Below are 19,010 nucleotides of genomic sequence, written 5' to 3' on the forward strand. Positions count from 1 at the left end.
ATTTTTGATAGGATGGGTGGATGAGTGGTTGGACGGATGGATAGAGAGTTTACTGTATGTTTTAGGTACTATCCTAAGAGCTTTCTAATAATTATCTCATTTAATCTAAGTCACAGGTTTTCATTGAAACAGTCTCAGAGAAGTTAAGTCAGTTGTTCAATATCACACAGCTATTAGCAGGAGAGAAACAATTCAAATTCAGATCTGTCAGCTTTCAAAGCCTGCTTTAACCACTGTGCTATACTGCCTCCCCTGGCATGGAACTTCAATCCCAGAAAGGATTTGGCACTCATGTTTCCAGAGAGCAAAGGGTGGAGACTTCTGCACCCATAGCATCTAGTAAGAGTTTGGCTAGTGTACCTAGAGTTTGGCAACTAGTACCTAGTAGCTACTCAATAAATAGTAGATGCTCAATCAGTATTTGTAGACAGATGGATGAGGGAGTGCCGTGGGTGAATGGTTGGATGGATGGATGGATGGATGGATGGATGGATGGATGGATGGATGGATAGGTGGATAGGTAGATGGGTAGATATGGAAACAGAGTCCCAGAGAGGTTGATGACTCACCTAGGATAAGTCAGCAGAGCTTGGATCAAAATCAAAGACTCCTAACCCACTACTCTCTCACAACACCAAATTTTTGAGAATGAAGCTGAGTGTTTTCCTTACAGTCTAAACTGGGCTCGATGCTTTAGTTCTTTGGCTCATGGGAACTTTTTTCTAGCCCTATGAAATAAGTGTTATTGTATCCCCTCATGTCACAGGGATATTATTATCCACTTGTGTCAATCAGCCCACACAGTAAGTGTTACTCTTATCTTTTCACTTTAGAAGAGAAAAATAAGGCTCAGAGGGTAAATAACTTGCCCTTCTTACCCAGAAGAAAGAGGTGAGGACAGGATCTAGTCCTTTGTCTCCTGACCAATTTTCACTGTGTAAGAGATGACTTATTAAAGTGGCAACATGTAAACACAGTTGTGGGTACACATCTCTGCACAGAAGCTAGGATTCTCCCCCTGGGCAGTCATGGGTAGCAGGGAGTTCACCTTGACACCAGAATTGAAGCCACAAGTGTCCTGTGGTAACAGAGCACAAGCCTGGACAAAAGGTAGACCAAGTGTACGATTTTTTAGCAAGTCACTATCCCCTTGAGCCTCAGGCTTTTCATCTGTAATGTGAGTATCAAAAATGCAACAGGGGAGAGTTTTCATTATCCAGAATGTTATTTCCATCATAGTATTTCTTCTTGGTGGGGGGTTGGGGGCGGAGGGCAAAGAGAAAGTCTTTAAAAAAAGAAAGATTTCCTTCCATTATCATCTCAGATTGCAAGACCTATGTCTTATTCTCTCAGGACTTTGTGCAGAGCAGTGTAAATCACCTGGCAAACAGAATGAGTAATTCCTGTGTTATTCAATGGGTTAATAATTTAACGGTAGCACTTCTTCCATATAACATACCCACATGCAAGTGATGACCTTTTAGATGCCCAATGCCTTTACCAAAAAAGGTGACCTGATGATGGACTTTTTAGTCATTGTGGCCTGCTCTGGCAACCAGGGGGATGTCAAAGCACCAGGGAACATCTACCCAATCACATCATGGAGACAGCCATCAAATTCCTGAGAGAGGATGGGTTCTGGCTCTAGACTCAGACCCACTCTTGAATCTACCTTGTTCCATCGCTTCCTGGCCAAGTGACCTCAGCTAGGTTGTAACCTTCTCTAGAACTCAGGTGCTTATCTGGCAAATGGAGTCAATCGTGTCTCCTTGTGAAGGATTATTATGAAATTGAAACGAGCAACTATGCACTGTGTGGTAGAGCACCTGGCAAACAGGAGATGCTTATAAATGCCGGTTTCCTTGCCTCCAAGTATGGAGCTGGCCTCTCTTTGTTTTTCTCTCACTCACTCTCTCCCTTTCTGTTTTCCTCAGTTTCTTTGCTTGTTTATGTTTCCATTCAACAAGTATTGCTGTATGCTTCCTGCACACCAGTACTGTGCAGACCCTAAGTGTATGGTGATGGCCGAGATAGGCAAGGCCACTCCTTACAGAGCTTTCAGCCTAATACAGCACAGCAATGGGAGGCCTCCTCTTCCCCAAGGGAGAAACCAACTTTTATGCACCCCCAGTCTCAGCCTCCCTCTTTATAAAAACCACCGGTAAATGCCAAGAATGGAAACTTCTTGCAGTGAAGGATCTGGTTTTAGTGGGGACTCTCCACCAAACCTGATGCAGATCTGGATCTGGAGTGAGTACCTTGTAAAAAGCACTGAATGAGCGAGTGATTGGGAAAGCTTTGTGTGGGGATGGGGTCTTTTGATCCCCTAGGCCAGAGTCCTCCCTCTCCCTCTAGTCCTCCCCCACCCTGTGCTCACCTCCCCCACCCATTCTTTATAGGGACTCCCAGCTCCACCACTCAGCTAGAGACATATTCCTCCCGCTGCTGCCTGCAACCTTCTCTCCATCTGCTCCCTCTGCCTGCTCAGGCTGCAGTGTGGAGATAGTGTGGCTAGGTGGAGTAGGGGGAGGGCGAGGGAGGGCTTCTAAATTGGGGTGAGAGGCCTGGGAAGCTGGCAGGTCTGCAAAGGTAGCCCACACAGTCGGTCTGAGCCTCTGGGAGTGCCTACAAGCCTGTCCCCCATCTAGCCCTTGGCCAGTGCCTGTCCCCAAGCATCTGTCTGTCTCCCCCATCTACTGTCCTCCACCACTTCCATTTGTGGAGAAAGACAAGATGCTGGAAATCAGGGCTAGGCAAGAGCAGAGCATGGAGGGTGGGCCTTGAACTCCAGCTCAGGTGGGGGAAGGGCGCATATACAGCAGCGAGAAGGGGCTGAGCTCAGAGGAAGCCTTGGCCAGCTCTGGCGCCCCGTTGACAAAGGGGATGTGAAGGATGGAACTCGGCTGAGAACACAGATACATTTTAATTTCTAGGTCCTGGTTGAGCTTCACAGGGATAGGACCCCCCACCCCCACCCCCGCCCCACGTATTGGACGCACAATTCCATGGCCATTTGTATTGTTCTAGGGAGACTGACAGCTCTCACCAGATCCCCCAGAGTTGGAGACTTTCTAGGTTACGGGATTCACTTTGGAAACACGGGAGGCTGGCCGCCCGGAGGGCTGGTTGGGGCCCAGAGGGGCCTGGGAGGGCTGCCATGCAGCTGAGGGAACTGGGGCCGGGATCCCTCCCGGAGGCCGAGCGATGGAAAGCTCTAGGCTGCTCGCAGGCCGAAGGCTGCGCTGGGTTTGGAGGCCTCCCTGTCGCCGTCTGGAAAATGGTCAGGGCGCTCTCCGGCCCCGCCCGGCCGCGCAGGGCTGCCGCGAGCATCCTCCGGGAGGAAACGCGCGGCCCACGGGACGCCAGGGGAATCGGCGTTAAACTTCGCGGGGCGGGCGAGGAGGCTGGCCCCGGGGTGCGGCGGCCCTCTCCCCGCCGCCCGCCCCCCTCCCTCGCCGCACTCGCGCGGCACAGGCTCGGCCCCAGCCCCCTCCCTCCTCCCGCGCGCTCCCCGCCCGCCGCCCGCTCGCCGGCTCCTCCTCACTCGCCCGCCCGCGCCCGGCGCAGCTCGGCCAGAGCGACCGCGGGGTGAGCGCGCGTCCGCCCGGGGGCTCCGGCTTGCCCGGCCCCGGCCCCCGCCCCGCGCCCCCCGCCGCGCCCGCGCCGCGCCCGCCGCCTCCCCCCGCCCCGGCCCCCGGCCCCCGCGGCCGCCCCCCGCAGCCACCATGCCCGCGGCCCGGCCGCCCGCCGCGGGACTCGGCGGGACCTCGCTGCTCCTCGCCCTGCTCCTGGGAGCCCCGCGGCAGCTCTGGCGGCAGGTAAGCGCCCCGAGGGGCGGGGCGGGGGAGGGGGCAAAGTTGCGGCGAGTCCGGGCGGCGGGGGGTCGCGGAGCAGCCGCGGAGGGAGAGCGGGGGCAGCCGCCCCAACCCGGGGCGGGGAACCGCGTCCCCTCGGCCCGGGCTGGTGGAAGTGTGGAGGCGGGATGCGCCTGAAGGACTCCGGTGCTTCCCTGCTTCTGCGGCGGGCTCCCTCTCGGGCTGACTCCCCTTTGCAGCCCCGGAGAATCTCCTTGGAGTGGGGTCGCCTCCAAACCTCAGATGCCCGGAGCTCTCTGCAACCGCACCCGGGGCTGGGTGCCAGATAACTGTCACCCTCTCGGGGAGAGGACGAGAAGGGGGCCAGCTGACCCGCCCGGCAACTGAGGACTAGATTCCAACTGTGCGTCTTGGGGGTGGGGGGTGGGGGCCTCATAGTGCCGCGCCCTCCTACTCTAGGACCACTTGCCTCGTTTTGGTTTAGGCTGCCCCGAGGGACCGGGTCCCTGGACCGATCCCAACCAAGGGTCTGGATGCCGAACTTGGGTGTGGCATTCGCCTGGAGGCCGGTGGAGGGGCCTTAGGGTTCTCCGAACTTGGCGGGGGAGGGAGAGGGGTCAGGTCACAGTTGGCAACCTGAGCGGACACTCTCCCCCACCACCACCAACGCCGCCGCCACCACCACCACTCTCGACAATCTAATGTCTCTAACACTATTAGGAATTGAGGAGGTGGAGGGTGCTAGTTTCACCCACCACGTGCTTGCGGAGGATGGTTGCTCCTCCTTCCCAGACCGGGAGCCGCACCCTCTTCTCCACCCCGCTGAGGTCCCCCAGGAAAAAGTTGTGTGTTGGGGGGTTGGGCGCTTCACTCACCCAGAGCTAACCCCAAGAGTTTTGAAGGCTTAATCAGTTCACTCGGAGACCCCAAAGTGGAGGGAAGCGTCGGTAGACCACCCGACCTCCCCTTGTGGAAAGGTCCAACTCCCGCTCTCAGAAACGCGCTCCTCACGTGGGAAAATAAGCAGGCAGTTGCAGGGTCTGCCCAGGCTGAAGACAGTCGGAGGGCGCACACCCTCCCCATCTGGAACCTCGTCTCTTGTTTGGACCGTCTTGGACCGGGGTGCAGGCGCTGCCTTTCTCCCCGGGGAGTTCTGGACACCTGGCGCGCGCACCTGCTTTCAGCACCAAAGGCCGCGGACAGCTCTCGGCTCCGTGGGCCCTAGCTCCGGGTCCCGTCCCTGCGACTCTTCCCCACGGCCTGGAGTGCCCTCCTCAGCATAAATCAGGCATTTTATGCCCCACTCCCTTCTCCTTAAATGTGGAGCCCCGGAGTGCAGAGCGAAGGAAATAATTCATCACCTTTTGTTTAACAAAGCATATAATTAAAGAACCCCCCTTTTATGAAGCAATAATATTCACTATTTACACCAGGTCTGGACAATTTCTCTGGGAAAGATGGGGGAAGAGAATTAGTTTAAATAAATCGTTTCCACCACAGCATGCCCTTTCTTAATTAGCTGTCTTCCAACAATGGTTTGGTGGCCTTGAACAGGGTCCACATCTCCCTCCCTCATCCCCCTTTTGAATCTGTGTTGTGACTAACACGAAGAACCCAAAGCTACCGAGTGTCTTGCTGGCTTTTCTAAAGTGAGTCTACCTTTGAGGACCACACTCTCCAATACACCACCCTCCAGGGGAAAAAAAAATGTCTTAATGGCACATATTGAATTGTCATCTGAGACAAGGATTTCATATCCTGCTTCCTTCACTGGCCTCAAACACAAAATGTGTGTGTGTTAATTTTTAAGACATTCATATTATTTTTCCAACTGTTCAACACAACAGCTAGCCAGCATATATTTTTAATTAACTTCAGGTCACTGCCAAATTAAAAGTCAACTGATGTACTACTTCAGAAGGCTCATTAATAACCGTGTGCTTCTGACTCCAAGACTCTGAGTGGTAAGGAAGGAGTAGCCAATAGCACTGCCAATTCTGATGGTGCATTTGGAAACCATTGACCTCTCACAATAAATTCTATTTTAACCTGGAGCCCCCACTTCCACTAAAGTCAGGAGAGCTGTACATCGAATACAGGGTTGCAAGCTAGTCCTGTTTGCCTGTGCAGTGAGGGGGATTTGTAAATACTTGAAAGGGACTTGTTGCTACATTCTTATGCAGGTCACGTGATTCTCTGGGCCATTTTGCTGTAAGGCATGAATAAGTATAAAGTATAACTTGTTTTTGAAGAGGCTTCTTATTGTCAAAGATATGCACATGGGGAATAATTGTAGCTACGTGCTATGACTACAGAGCCTGAGTGTCATTTCTTTTCTTTTTCTCTTGAATTAATAAAAGCAAATTCAATATTGCTCAATAAGACTCAAATTTGCTGCCTCCTCTAGTCCCTAATGTGCGTTGTTGTTAAATTCACTTAACAACTATTTTCATTATGGATTGCCGTTCTTTTCCAAGGAGTTTGGCTGCTCCTGCCAGGGGCCACCTTGTCTAAACTTGAGGAATTCTTGTGTTCACAAGAAGAATTGGTTAGTCATTAGGAAATACTGTTACGTTCCTTCCTCCCTCTTCCAAGGCAAAGGGATATTTCCTGATCAGAGTAGCTTGTTTTGTGTTTTTTGCTCACAAATACATTCGTTCCTGCAATTCAAAAAGCTATTCAAAAGGACTCAATCTACTGGTCCCCCTGTTTGGTCCTCTGGTGTGCTGCAGACCTCCACTAGGGGCGCTCAAAGCTGTAATTGGTGACAGGGCAGAGGGGCCGAAGTCTGACCTTTGTAACCAGCAGGTGTGTGCAGAGCCAAAGGTCAGCAGAGAGGAGTTCTAAAGACGGGCCTCACCTCCACCTCTACCCCCGCCCCTTTCTGCTTCCTACAACTGATTCCTATTTCTCAGAGAAGTTACTGATGACACTTGACATGCAGTGAAAAAGAGGAAGGAAAAGATGATAAGACAGGAGAATGCTCCACAAAAGGCAGCCTCAGAATACAGAGTCCAGCTGCCCTTTTTTATGCCAGTCTGTGGTTTCCCTTATGGAGCCAAACTGCAAAAACACCAAAGAGGCCATGGCAAGGCTGTTCTGGGGAGTTTGAGCTGGGTGCTGGTATTAGATTTATAGGTTCTGGAAAAGAAATATTGTGGCTTTGAAAACCTGGGTCCAGGTCCAGCTCTACTGGTTATGAGTGTGTGACCTCAGCAGAATTCTCTTCTCTGAGCATCCATTTTACCATCTGTGTAATGGGGGTGGGGGGGGGGCAAGGCGGTCCCAGTCTGGAAGGATGCTTGCAATGATTACATAATACTTCCTTGTAAAGCACCTGGCTCAAAGTAGATGCTCAAATAATGTTCCTCCGTTTTCTTCTTCCCTGCTTTCCAAAATGCAGTTGCCCCTCTTATTAAGCACCAAGAGAGCGAATCCCCTGAAGTTGGTGTGAAGCAGATGTTGGCATAAATATCTGGACAATTTAGGTCAAAGTAGGAGGGGTGGAGGTGAGATAGTGTGTAGTCCCAGGTACCTATATGTTACCTGTGGCAGGTGAGAATTTTTCTTTGCCTGGTGCAAGGCGCCCTTCCTTCCAAAAGGAAGGAAGCAGAGTCCATGGTACCAGAGATGTAGGATGGCAGTGTAATGGTTGGAAAGGAGATATAAGGAGAGAATCTTCTGGAGAAGACATTTACTCATTCAATTCATTTAACATTTACTGAGCACTTCTATGCATGCAGCAAGGTAGGGTGCAGGCACCCACGTGGGACACAGGAGACACGGAGTCGTATGATGAGGTCCCTGCCCTAGGAGTGGCAGCCTAGCAAGGGAGATCAGAAGTAAATCACTAGCATCCATGCCCTGTGATCCTTGCTTCAGGAGGCGGCTATCAGAGTGCTGTGGGCTCTTACAGGTGGGTGTGGTTCATTCTCTCCAGAGAGTCGATGAAGCCTTCCCTGAGTGGATAGCTTAGGGACTGGCCCTGCAAGAATGTGACAGGGACCAGCAGCCTGAGGAGGGGTTTTCTAACAGCGGGGTAGTGAAGATTCTGAAGCAGGCTTCCTTTTCGGAGCACATCACACATGGGTGGAATTAGAGAGAGGGAAACAGGAGTGAGTGGGAGGGGCAGGCAGGTGGGCACCCAGCCTGACAGGGGAAAGAAATCATCAGACATGCCCATCCTCCCCACTCCTCCCCTGCACTTCCTGGGCTCAGCAGCTGGCAGATGAAGGCTGGAACAAAGGCCTGTGAGGCGCCGTGTACGCTGTTGTCCACTAGAGGTTGTGATGACACCAAAGGAATCCTCTCTGAAGACAGCCAGTCCCAGTTGCTGAGTACCAAAGGCAGCCACAGTGCTGGGTAAAGGCTGCCTCACTGGATTTGCATATTTGCATAATTCTCTGGTTCTTTAGTAGCAGCCTTTTGGCGTTGGTGAAGAGGGGGGCGGGGGTCCCGGAGAGAACAGACCGATTCTCGATTCTCGTGGACCTGCCTGATGTAATTTACTACAACACGACTGAGACTGTGTCTCAACAATGAAAACAGCATTCATGGAGAGTTGATTTTGTTCCAAGCCCTGTGGTAAGTGGTTTGTCTGGATTCGTTCAGAGAATGCTCACAATGGCCCCAATAGATGCGGTTATCATCCCCACATTAGAGATTGGAAAAGTGGAGGCACAGAGAGGTCAAGCAGTGTGTCGAGAGTCACAAAGCCGAGATGTGGTTGCAATCAGGAATCAATTTTTTTTTAATGCCGCACGTCACAGTTGCCTCTTCTCTGCATTCCCCAAGCTCATGTGCAGATTTTGCTGATATGTGACAGGAGCTGATAAATATTTGTCAGAGGCATGCTGGATGTGTACCCTCTGCCCACCACTGTTCCTGGCACATAGTAAGCTCTCACGGAAAACTGGTCGAATAAGTGAGTCATAAATTGAAACAGGTTACAATGTATGTGTGGGTGATTTCGTTCATAATTGTCGTATCTAACTATTACTGAATACTCGTTAGGCACTTGCATAGGTTATTTGATTTAATCTCTACAATTTCTCTCTATTTTATGGATGAGGAAACCAAGGCTTCGAGGGGCTGTTTAGTTCAAAAAGCTCAAGGTCGTCAAGCAGATGACCTAAGATTTGAATCCAGATAGTCTGACGCTGAGCATGGGAGCTTGAGTGCTGGGCACAGCACCTTCCGAGGTGGGTCCTGCTGTATTTCCCAATGAAATGTGTGCACAACTTTATCATTAGTATGCGGTCAGGCTGGGTGGGTCTAAACCCTGGCTCACCAAACTCTAAAACCTGGCAGGACAGAGACTCAAATCAACAAGGATTTTTCCCCAAGCCCTTAATATCACTGAAAGAAAGAGAGAAAAAGAAAGAAAAATAGAAAACAAAACAAAACAAGAAAAAGAGAGCATAGGGATTATTCTTCCCAGCGAAGACCACAAAGAGTGAGCAGTGTGGCTGGTTTGTTGGCTGGCTTTGAAATTCTGACTGTTTCTAATTTCACTTATTCCCAGGCCACCCAACCATTAACGAAGAATGTAAAAGTGTAGAAAATTGGTCTCTGTAATCTCCTAAGGTCAGGAACCTAAGCTCAATCATCTCCTAGCTATGAGCCTCAGTTTTCTCATCTGTAAAAATGGATCACAGTAACCACAGCCACATACACAAAGCTGTCCTCACAGGGCTGGGATGAGACATGGGAGTTAAGATGCTTTATGCATACCAGAAAATCAAGCTTCAGGGAGATGGGTGCCGGCATGGAAGACTCAAGACCCTAGGCACTCCCATGCATTTCTTCTTGGGCTTGTTACGAAAGAATGGCAAAATATAGCACGCTTTATGCCATTTAGTGTGGGTCGACTCTGTGCCAGAGAACTGTCCATGTATTTACCCTATGTATTCACTCATGTGATCCTTACCCAACCTTATCAGGTGATGTCACTAAGCAGATATTACAAATGAGGAAACTGAGTCTTGGAAAGGTATTGGCACTTGCTAAGGTGTTATAAGCAATGCATGATTTGGCCAGAATTCAAACCTAGGACTATTTGATTCCAAAGCCCAGGTTTGTTCTAGATGCTAGGATATGAGGTACCACATAACAATGACCAAATGAAGAGCAGACACAAGCCCAGAAATTAGGGCGGTTTGACTAGACTCTGGGATAGGAAATATTTCCTCCTCTAGTGGCAAATGTCAGGTGTCTCAAGTCAGCTCACAAAGAGGAGAAACAGTTCTTCCCAACCTTCAATACTCCCCCTGATGGCTCCTGGGTGCAACATCCTTCTTGCCACGCAGTTCCTTCAAACTGGACAGTCATTTTAGGAATTTGTATAGTTGAAGATTAAATGTCCAGGTGGCTGATTTGAGCAGCCTGACCTTGAGCTATGCACTTAGTGCTCTGGACCATTTTGGCCTGACTGACCGATCCTGTCTCCCTTGCAAGATCGTTATGAATAGTCCGAGTGGGTAGATATGTGTAGCCCATAGCAAGCACTCAATAAAAAGTTACCATTATTGCTACCAATAGTCACCTGGTGAACTTCTATTCACCCTTCAAAACCCAGTAATTAATTGTCTTTTTCTGTGAGAATTTCCTTTGGCTGTCTCCGCTCTGCGCTACTTACAAATCATACTCTGACCTGCCCCCCCCCATCACATTTTATCCCTCAATATAGGTAACTCATGTACTGTAATGCATGAGTTACCACTTCACACGCCTCCCTCTAAACTGTCAACCAAAGCTTACTCATCCATATGTCTCTTAGCTGGTATCTAACCCAGTGTAGGGCTCACCATGTTCGTAAAACTATGCTAAATTACCTTTCATCTTCATATCAGTTGTGGGGAGGCAGCATCAGTCCAAAGATCTGAATTTGATGCCTCTTTCTTTTATGTCCGTGTGCTCTTATGCTCAATTCAGCAGCACATATATGTCTGTGTGCTCTTGGGCAGCCTCTCGGAGACTTGGTTCCGTATCTGAAAGCTGGAAATAACAAGACTGTCCTACCCTCAAGGAATTGCTAGGAGGAAAATTAGTGAGCTAATAAATGTGAAATCACCAACGAATTCTACAGAACGAAAGATGAGAGAGAGGAATGAGATGAGGAGGGAGAGAGAGACACTTTGTGAAAAACAACAGCAACCTTTGTGTAAACACACAGCCGCAGGGCGGGCCACTCAGCACTTCCCTGCCGGAGCCATGTCTCTTTCCAAAGGGCATAGTGACTGTAATTATTTACCCTGTGGCTTAGCTCACTTTAAAATCGAAATTTTCTAGGCACGACACTGGGTGTTATAGAATCTGCCTTCTCTTGGATCCGCTACAGCTGCAGAAACCAGCAAAGTTACTAAAAACCCATGCTTAGAGTTGTTTTCTGTTAGCTGCATGACCCTGGACGAGCAGCTTGGTCGCTCCAAGCCATCAGTGGGCCTCATGTGGGGGTCATAGTCCTATGAGCTGTCCATTTCCCAGAGGTGATGTGTTGAAGGGGGGCTTGGTATTGACATGCTCTGCAGAAAAACTTAGCAAGGTACCCTTCCTGGAGTCCGTCATATTAATCAGATCTTCGCAGTTTTGGATGGACTCTCGGCCTGCCTCAATCCGTTCCCTGATAATTTCATTTTACTGAGGAAAGAAACCCAAAGAAAGGACTTATTCACTCAAAGTCTCATTGCAAGTGAGTGGCAGAGCCAGGACTAGCACCTCTGACTCCTGTTTTCTGACTTCCTTTCTAAAGGGACTTTATCCTTCTCCTAACAGTGGAATCCTTGCTCTTCTCAGTGTATGTTCTGAGATCCATGGAAAGCCTTAAGACATCTGTCTCCATCGAACCAATGGTATCCATTACCCAAATTGGATATTTACATTGTGTGGCCATCCATGGCAGAGTGACTGCATAAAAAGAGCGTTAGCAGAAACTGAAGTCAAGCTGGAGCTCCCTCCCGTGCTGACTTGGCACCTGAATCTTTGAAACACTAGCAGACCAGCTCACACCTGGGAATGGTGCCATCCAAGCAGATGGCCTGAGTCAAGCAAGCAAGAATCAACCATGGAGGCTCAGGGAGGTGCAGGTCCCAGGCCAGGTGCCCCCTCCGTGCTTCTCTGCTCTCACCATAGATTGTAGAGAGTGGCTCATTGAGAAACCCAGTGAGGGCGTGCAGTGTAGAGAGCCAGGGAAGCGTTGCTTGAGGCATGGATGATGGAGTCAGGCTCAGCCTTGGGCCAGTAGCTGGATGCCAGGGATTATCCGAAGGCTGGAAGTCAGAGCAAGGTGGGTGGATACAGTCTGGAGCTTGGGACAAGTCCTACAGGGCAGAGGGGTGGGTATGAGCCAGTGGGTGATGGTTTCCTTGTCTGGTCTCACCCATTCTCAGTTTGAGGGTAGGCATGTGCCAAGGCTTAGTGTCATAAATTAGTGAGTTGGGATACCAAAATGGAGCATTGACTCAGGACTAAGAGCCCAGCAAGTAAAGAGCACAGACTCTGGAGTGACAGATAATGGCTCCAGCCTGTGTGATCTTAGACAAGTCACTTAACTCAGATGATTAGGATAGCAAGAGTGATACAATGATGGCAATGATTTGTTGAATCTTAGCTGATTCTCCGATTCTCAGATCAGTCTGGCTTCCAAGAGAGGAACTAGTATTTCTTTTGGCTTTATAGAGCAAAGCGCCATTCGGGATAGATCAAGAATAAGAAGGTACCCCAAATATTGGGCCAAGGATGCTCCAGGGATGGGCTTCTTCCCTCCATTTCTCTCTTCCATGGCATCTGCTTCTCCCTACATCAGTTACTTCTGGCTCTTTCAATCTCTCTCTCTCTCTCTCTCTCTCTCGTCTGCCTCCTTCTGCTCACTCACCAGTGAGCTCCCTCATCATCTCTACTTAAACATGGGCTGTCATGGCTTCTCTTGGCTCAAACTCTACATGTTCACCATCTAATACCATAGCCACTAGCCAGCCACATGTGGCTATTTACTTTTAAACGTGAATTAATTAAAATTAATTTAAAATGGAGTTAGAGTTCCTCAGTCCCACTAGCACATTTCAAGTACTCAGTAACCATGTGTGGCTAGTGGCTACCATGTTGGACAACACAGAGAACATTCCCATCTCAGTAGAAAGTTCTATTGGACAGTACTGCTCTAGGTCATGGCAGTCCAGACATAGCCCCTAACATTCAGCTTCTTCATGTTTCCCAGCTCAGATTCCTGAGGAATATGGCTTGTCCTGCTGGGCAAGAGGTTGGCTGTTCATGTTTAATCCAATTATCTGTGTCTGGTGTGGTCAGCTTGCCGGGGGGCATAACACAGGGCTAGTCAGGTCTCTACTTGGGGTAGAGCAATCACCACTAGTAACATTTCACATTCTTGCTTTGCTGACCTCAGTAGTTGCTTTCTCAACCCTTTCAATTGCCATGATGTGGCTCTGGAACTCTTTTGATCCATATTCATCCAGCTGTAGCCTCATTGATAAACTATCTAAGAGCTGGGGAAGATCATTGTGTCTGCTGCCTCGTCTCCCTTCCTCACTGGACAATAAGGCCCTTGGGGTCTGGAGTTGTCTCTTACCACTTCTCTATTCTCAGCCATTTGTTGGAAAGAAAGGAGGAAGGAAGGAAGGAAGGAAGGAAGGAAGGAAGGAAGGAAGGAAGGAAGGAAGGAAGGAAGGAGAAAGAAAGAAGAAAGAAAGAAAGAAAGAAAGAAAGACAAGAAGAAAGAAGACAAGACTAAGAAAGAAAGAAAGAAAGAAAGAAAGAAAGAAAGAAATAGAAAGAAAGAAAGAAAGAAAGAAAAGAAGAAAGAAAGAAAGAAAGAAAGAAAGAAAGAAAGAAAGAAAGAAAGAAAGAAAGAAAGAAATTCTTTGGCTATGAATGACCCCAGTTTGGGAGTCACAGGACACAAAAACATTTGCAGAAAAGTGCCTGGGTGGCTCAGTCCATTGAGCTTCTGACTCTTGATTTCAGCTTAGGTCATGATCTCAGGGTTGTAGGATTAAGCCCTGCCTCAGGTTCCATACTCAGCGGGGAGTCTGCTGGAAATTTTCTCTCTCTCCCTCTGCCCCTTCCCCCGCTGGTGCACTCTAAGTAAAAAATAAATAATCTTTAAAAAATTGCAGAAAACGCACAATCTTCCCCTCATTTGGGCCAGCTTAGGGAAAGATCATTTGAGGTGGGCGTTTGTGGGAGGGCATGTCCTCATGAACTGGTGTATTTGGGCATTTCAAGGGGTCCATTTCCTGCAAATCAATCTAGGGTGGAAAGTAAAGAGAAGCTTCAACATGGGGCCCCAGGAGCCCTTCCCTTCCTCACAGAAAGGTTCACCTGGAATGCGAGCAATGCACTTAGGAGCAATTGTGGAGGTTAGTGGGAAAACAAAATGTGCTTTTTTTTTTTTTTTCAAACGTGGTTCTCTGCATGGTTTTAGTAATGCTGCTATTATGTAATGTTGTGATTTCCTCAGAGCTTTAATATTATGGAAACAGAGGGAGAAGGTGTTTAAAAGAATGTACTCAGAGTATACATTCTGAAAGTGGTGGACTCAGCACTGGCATAGAATGGAGACAGGCCTGGATGTGGACCCCAACCCTGGAGTTTCTGTGTTGTGTGTTGCTGGAGGAAGGGGTTTGATCAACTCAGCTCCAGTTTCCATCTGCAAAAGGAGAATGTAATGCTTCCTGTGCCTCTCCCATAGAGTGAATTGTGAGATTGCAATTCCTATGTCAACTCCCTGCCCCTCTCTAGCAGTGTAGGTGAATGGTCCCCCGCCCTTGAAGGTAAGCAGTGCACAATCTATACAGCTATACCTGGCAGCCTGGGATGTGGAAGTGCACCATTAAACTGTAAAGCAATGAGCAAAAAGAAATGGACAAAGCTCCTCTGACTCCTCGTACCTGCAGACTTCTGATCAGACCTCTACCTCTGTACCACCTCGAAGGCAAGTTTACCAAGTTGTAAAGCTAATTTGGGTCCAACCACCTTGGAAATTAATGCAAAATATGTGGAATCAGTCCTAGTTTTCCAGGGCTTCAGGAAGGGAAATTTACCTAATTTATGGCATAAATAAAAAATGATGTGCTGGGGCTCATTTGCATGCATTTACTTCAGTCCGGGTTAAAAGCAACACTTTGTTGTTGTTTCTAAAGAAAGCCTCAGACCACTCTTGTTAATTCAAATGTGTAAGCTTGGGACACCTGGGTGGCTCAGAGGTTTAACGCCTGCCTTCGGCCCAGGGAATGATCCTGGAGTCCCGGGATTGAGTCCCACTTCGGGCTCCCTGCGTGGAGCCTGCTTCTCCCTCTGCCTGTGTCTCTGCCTTTCTCTCTGTGTCTCTCATTAACCAATAAATAAAATCTTAAAAAAAAAAGTGTAAGCTTAGGCAAAGTGCTGAACTTTCTGGGCCTCAGTTTCTTCAGCTGCGAAATGACAATGATCAATGGACCCACATCACAGGAAGTAGTGAGAACTCATGAGTTGACCCTGTAAAACACATAGAATAGTGGCTGGTACCTAGTAGACATTCAATACTTAGAGTAACATATATAATATTAGACAATATTGATGGTATCAATATCATCATTATCATATACGTATTCAACATATATCACATCCTATGACTGATGTCACAGAAGAATCAGAAGGACGCGGTCTCACTGTGTACCCTCCCGGAGTTATTACAAGCCCAGGACCTGGACTCGTGGTAAAGCAGAGCAGGTGTCAATCATGGGATGCATCCACAAATGGATTACCATCACTATCAGACACTTCCCCACAGATGCAAGAGTTTGAAAACCTTTCTCCCCTCTTCTAGACAATGAGGTCTTCCAAAGCAAGGGATGCATCACATTTCCCTCTCAATCAGCAGTCCATCTCCCAGAAAACAGAAGATCAATAAATGCAGAGGCTGGAATGAATGAATCCTGAAGTGTAATCCTTCTTAATTAATGTGTGGGAAGTGCTTATTATTAGTATGCATGCTAACACATGGTTGTCCTCCTCCCAGACTAAGAACACCTTGTGCCTATGTCACCAACATGTAGCTCAGAATGTGGTGCATTGAGCAGTCAGCAGGTGCTCACTGGGCATATGGCAGTAGCCAAGAGCTCAGAAGTTAGGACCACAGAAGCCTGAGTCTGGATCCCAGCTTTGTCACTTAATGAGCCATATAACCCTCAGCAAGTTGTTTGTGCTTAACGGAAACAGTATAGGAGGAAAAATAACTGTACCTTTTTCATCTAGTTGGTATAAGACAAAAATAGGGAATGTTCCATCAATAGATTAGCACTTTGCCCGACAGAAATTGGATACTCAGGGAGTACCTGCATGGCTCAGTCCATTAAGCATCTGCCTTTGGCTCAGGTTGGGCTCTTAGGGTCTTGGGACCAAGTCCTTCGTGGGGCTTCCCGCTCAGTAGAGAGTCTGCTTCTCCCTCTTCCTCTGTCTCTCCACTCGTGCCTTCTCTCTCTCTCTCAAATAAATAAATAAATAAATAAATAAATAAATAAATAAAATCTCTTTTAAAAAAAGAAATTGAAGGGGCACCTTGGTAACTCAGTGGTTGAGCATTTGCCTTTGGCTCAGATTGTGATCCCAGGGTCCTGGGATCAAGTCCCATATCAGGTTCCCCACAGGGAGCCTGCTTCTCCTTCTGCCTATGTCTCAGCCTCTCTCTGTGTGTCTCTCATGAATAAATAAATAAATAAATAAATAAATAAATAAATAAATAAATATTTTTTTAAAAAGAAATTAGATACTCAGTATATATACTACTATGAGTAAGTGAGTGAGCAACTATTCCCCAGAGTCTTGAGAAAGAGAGACTTGGTGTGTCATTCCTAGCTGGAACAGAATTTGCAACTGAACAAACCCTAGAGATAGGATGTTCTGTAGGAATTCAGATAGGAGTGTTGCTGTTAGAGCAGCTACATCTAGCCTCTGCTTCCCAATGTAAGGTATTTTGTTATCTTGGTTAATAAAATTGAGGTTCTAAGAAGGGAAGGGTCTGGGGATCCCTGGGTGGCACAGCGGTTTGGTGCCTGCCTTTGGCCCAGGGCACGATCCTGGAGACCCGGGATCGAATCCCACGTCGGGCTCCCGGTACATGGAGCCTGCTTCTCCCTCTGCCTGTGTCTCTGCCTCTCTCTCTCTCTCTCTATGTGACTATCATAAATAAATAAAAAATTAAAAAAAAAAAAGAAGGGAAGGGTCTGGATGGGTGAACCCATTACTCACTGGCTGGTGTTTAATGACCAAGGTTCATCTCAGATCAGCCACAAAACTCCAGACAAAGAACCAGTGGGCATAGCCTGGTCCTCCCTGGCAAGTCCTCTTGCCATCAGGGGCCTCCAGAAGGCAATGTCTGGGTCTTATCTGTCTTGTCTCTCCACTATGTCTCCCTGTTTCTAAAGAAAGTAGATCCCTAGAAAGACTGAGAAGAAAACGAATTCCCATAATGCACTAGAATCCCTGCCATGGCTTCATTTATAGAATCTTGCTTAATTACTAGCAGAGTCTTCGAGGGTGACTATTATAGCCATTTGATTATAGATAAGGAAGCTGGGGCTCAGATGGCTAAGCACTGGTATATTAGGATTCCTTCATTCATTCAAGATCTATTCTCTTTTCCTTCAAGACCTTCCACTCGTTAGCAAGCACTTGGTAGGCACTAGAGATGCAGAAGTAAATAAGGCATAACCTTGCCCTCGGAGAACCTAACATGCAATCATTCTGCCAATTCAGGTATGACTCAGATCTGCAAGTTCTTTTCTCTCTCTTCTCCTCTCTCTCTCTCATGTAGGCCCGTGACTTCTAGGCAGAAAGCAGCTCTCTCTGAGGGACCAGGGCTGGGAAAGGTGCATTCCCAGGGTCACTAGTCCTGGTTGGTATCTACATATTGTGAAGTGGTTTGGTTGTACCCAATCATCTCTAGAAAAAAAACAAAAAAAATTTTAGGTGAGACTCTTTCATGGGCCAAGTAGATATATCACTTTAAGAGAACCTTCTTTAACTATCCCAGACTTCTTAGGAACAGAGGCCAGAACTCCAGGAAAACCTACTGAGAGCAATGTTACTAACTTCACTTATGGCAACAATATGTTGGCTCTTTGTTCTCTTGCACACGTGGGAAAATACATTTTGAGCAGAATTGCCAATACATAGCAGAGCGTGTGTATGTGCATAAATAATATACCCATTATTTCCTTAATGCATAAACTTGGACAATCAATTAATGAGTTTTGGCCGAAAACAAATTAATTCCTTCAGGTCCTGGGATAGCTTTATTCTGAGTAGTAATAAAAATAGTAATTTATTCTCTGCATGTGGCGGAGGATACCCGTTATGGGATTAGGTTGCTGCAAACAATTTTGAGGGGCTAGCGATATAGAAGATTAGTCCTATTTTTCAGATGAAGGAATTGAGGGTCAGAGAGACTCCATGATGGAATGATTCCTTGGCCTTCATGTTTCCTGACATTGGTGTTTTTGAAGAATACAGACCCCATTATTTTATAGAATGGCCCTAATTGGGGCACATACACTTTGAATTCTTAACAAAATGGCACCATGTAGTTCATTTTAGTCTGTAACTTGCCTTTCTCCTTCTTGGGCCTCTTTCCTGTGATTGGAACAAGACCCCAAATTCCCCCAAGTCAAGCTATCTTCACTGGCTCCCTAGTCTTAGTTTTGCTTATACCCCTGTTTCTCCCACTAGTCTGTGGGCAATTTGGGGCCTGATTCACTGATTCAGCCACAAACAGCAAATATTTAATGTGTGTACTATACAACGCCAACCCTCAATGAACTTATATTCTCTATGATCTTTCATTTATTCACCAATTCAGCATGTTTGTTCATTCATTTATTCAGTGAATATGCATTAATAGTTCATTGCTGGGCTGCATTGCCTACATGCTGATCATTCAATGTTTACATCATGGGGTAAAATGATGGTCCACCTTGCAATGAGGGAGAAGGGGTTTGGTGTGTTAATCTGTGATAGTACACAAGATGGAGAGTTTCCAGGGAACATCAGACATTCTCAGGGGCACTGTGTACTTGAAGAGGATAAAAAGACACCCAAGGACTCTGAGAGCTTCTGTGACCTCCAAGAGCATGAGCTGAGTGGCAGTCCCTCACACTACCCATGGGGCCCCAGCTAGGGCCAGGCATCCCAGTCTGACTTAAT

General features: G+C 47.7%; 1 protein-coding gene across 1 annotated transcript in view; it reads left to right on the forward strand.

Moving 5' to 3' along the window:
* Positions 1-3,157: 3,157 nt before the first annotated feature.
* The window catches only part of SEZ6L (seizure related 6 homolog like), a 189,684-nt gene continuing 173,831 nt past the window's right edge, over positions 3,158-19,010 (forward strand). The window contains exons 1-2 of the mRNA XM_038576092.1: positions 3,158-3,415; positions 3,695-3,818. Of these exons, the coding sequence (XP_038432020.1) occupies positions 3,158-3,415; positions 3,695-3,818 (382 nt within the window). The remainder of the gene's footprint in view (positions 3,416-3,694; positions 3,819-19,010) is intronic.

This window comes from Canis lupus, chromosome 26 (genome assembly GCF_011100685.1).
Source record: "Canis lupus familiaris isolate Mischka breed German Shepherd chromosome 26, alternate assembly UU_Cfam_GSD_1.0, whole genome shotgun sequence".
NCBI classification, from domain to species: Eukaryota; Metazoa; Chordata; class Mammalia; order Carnivora; family Canidae; genus Canis; species Canis lupus.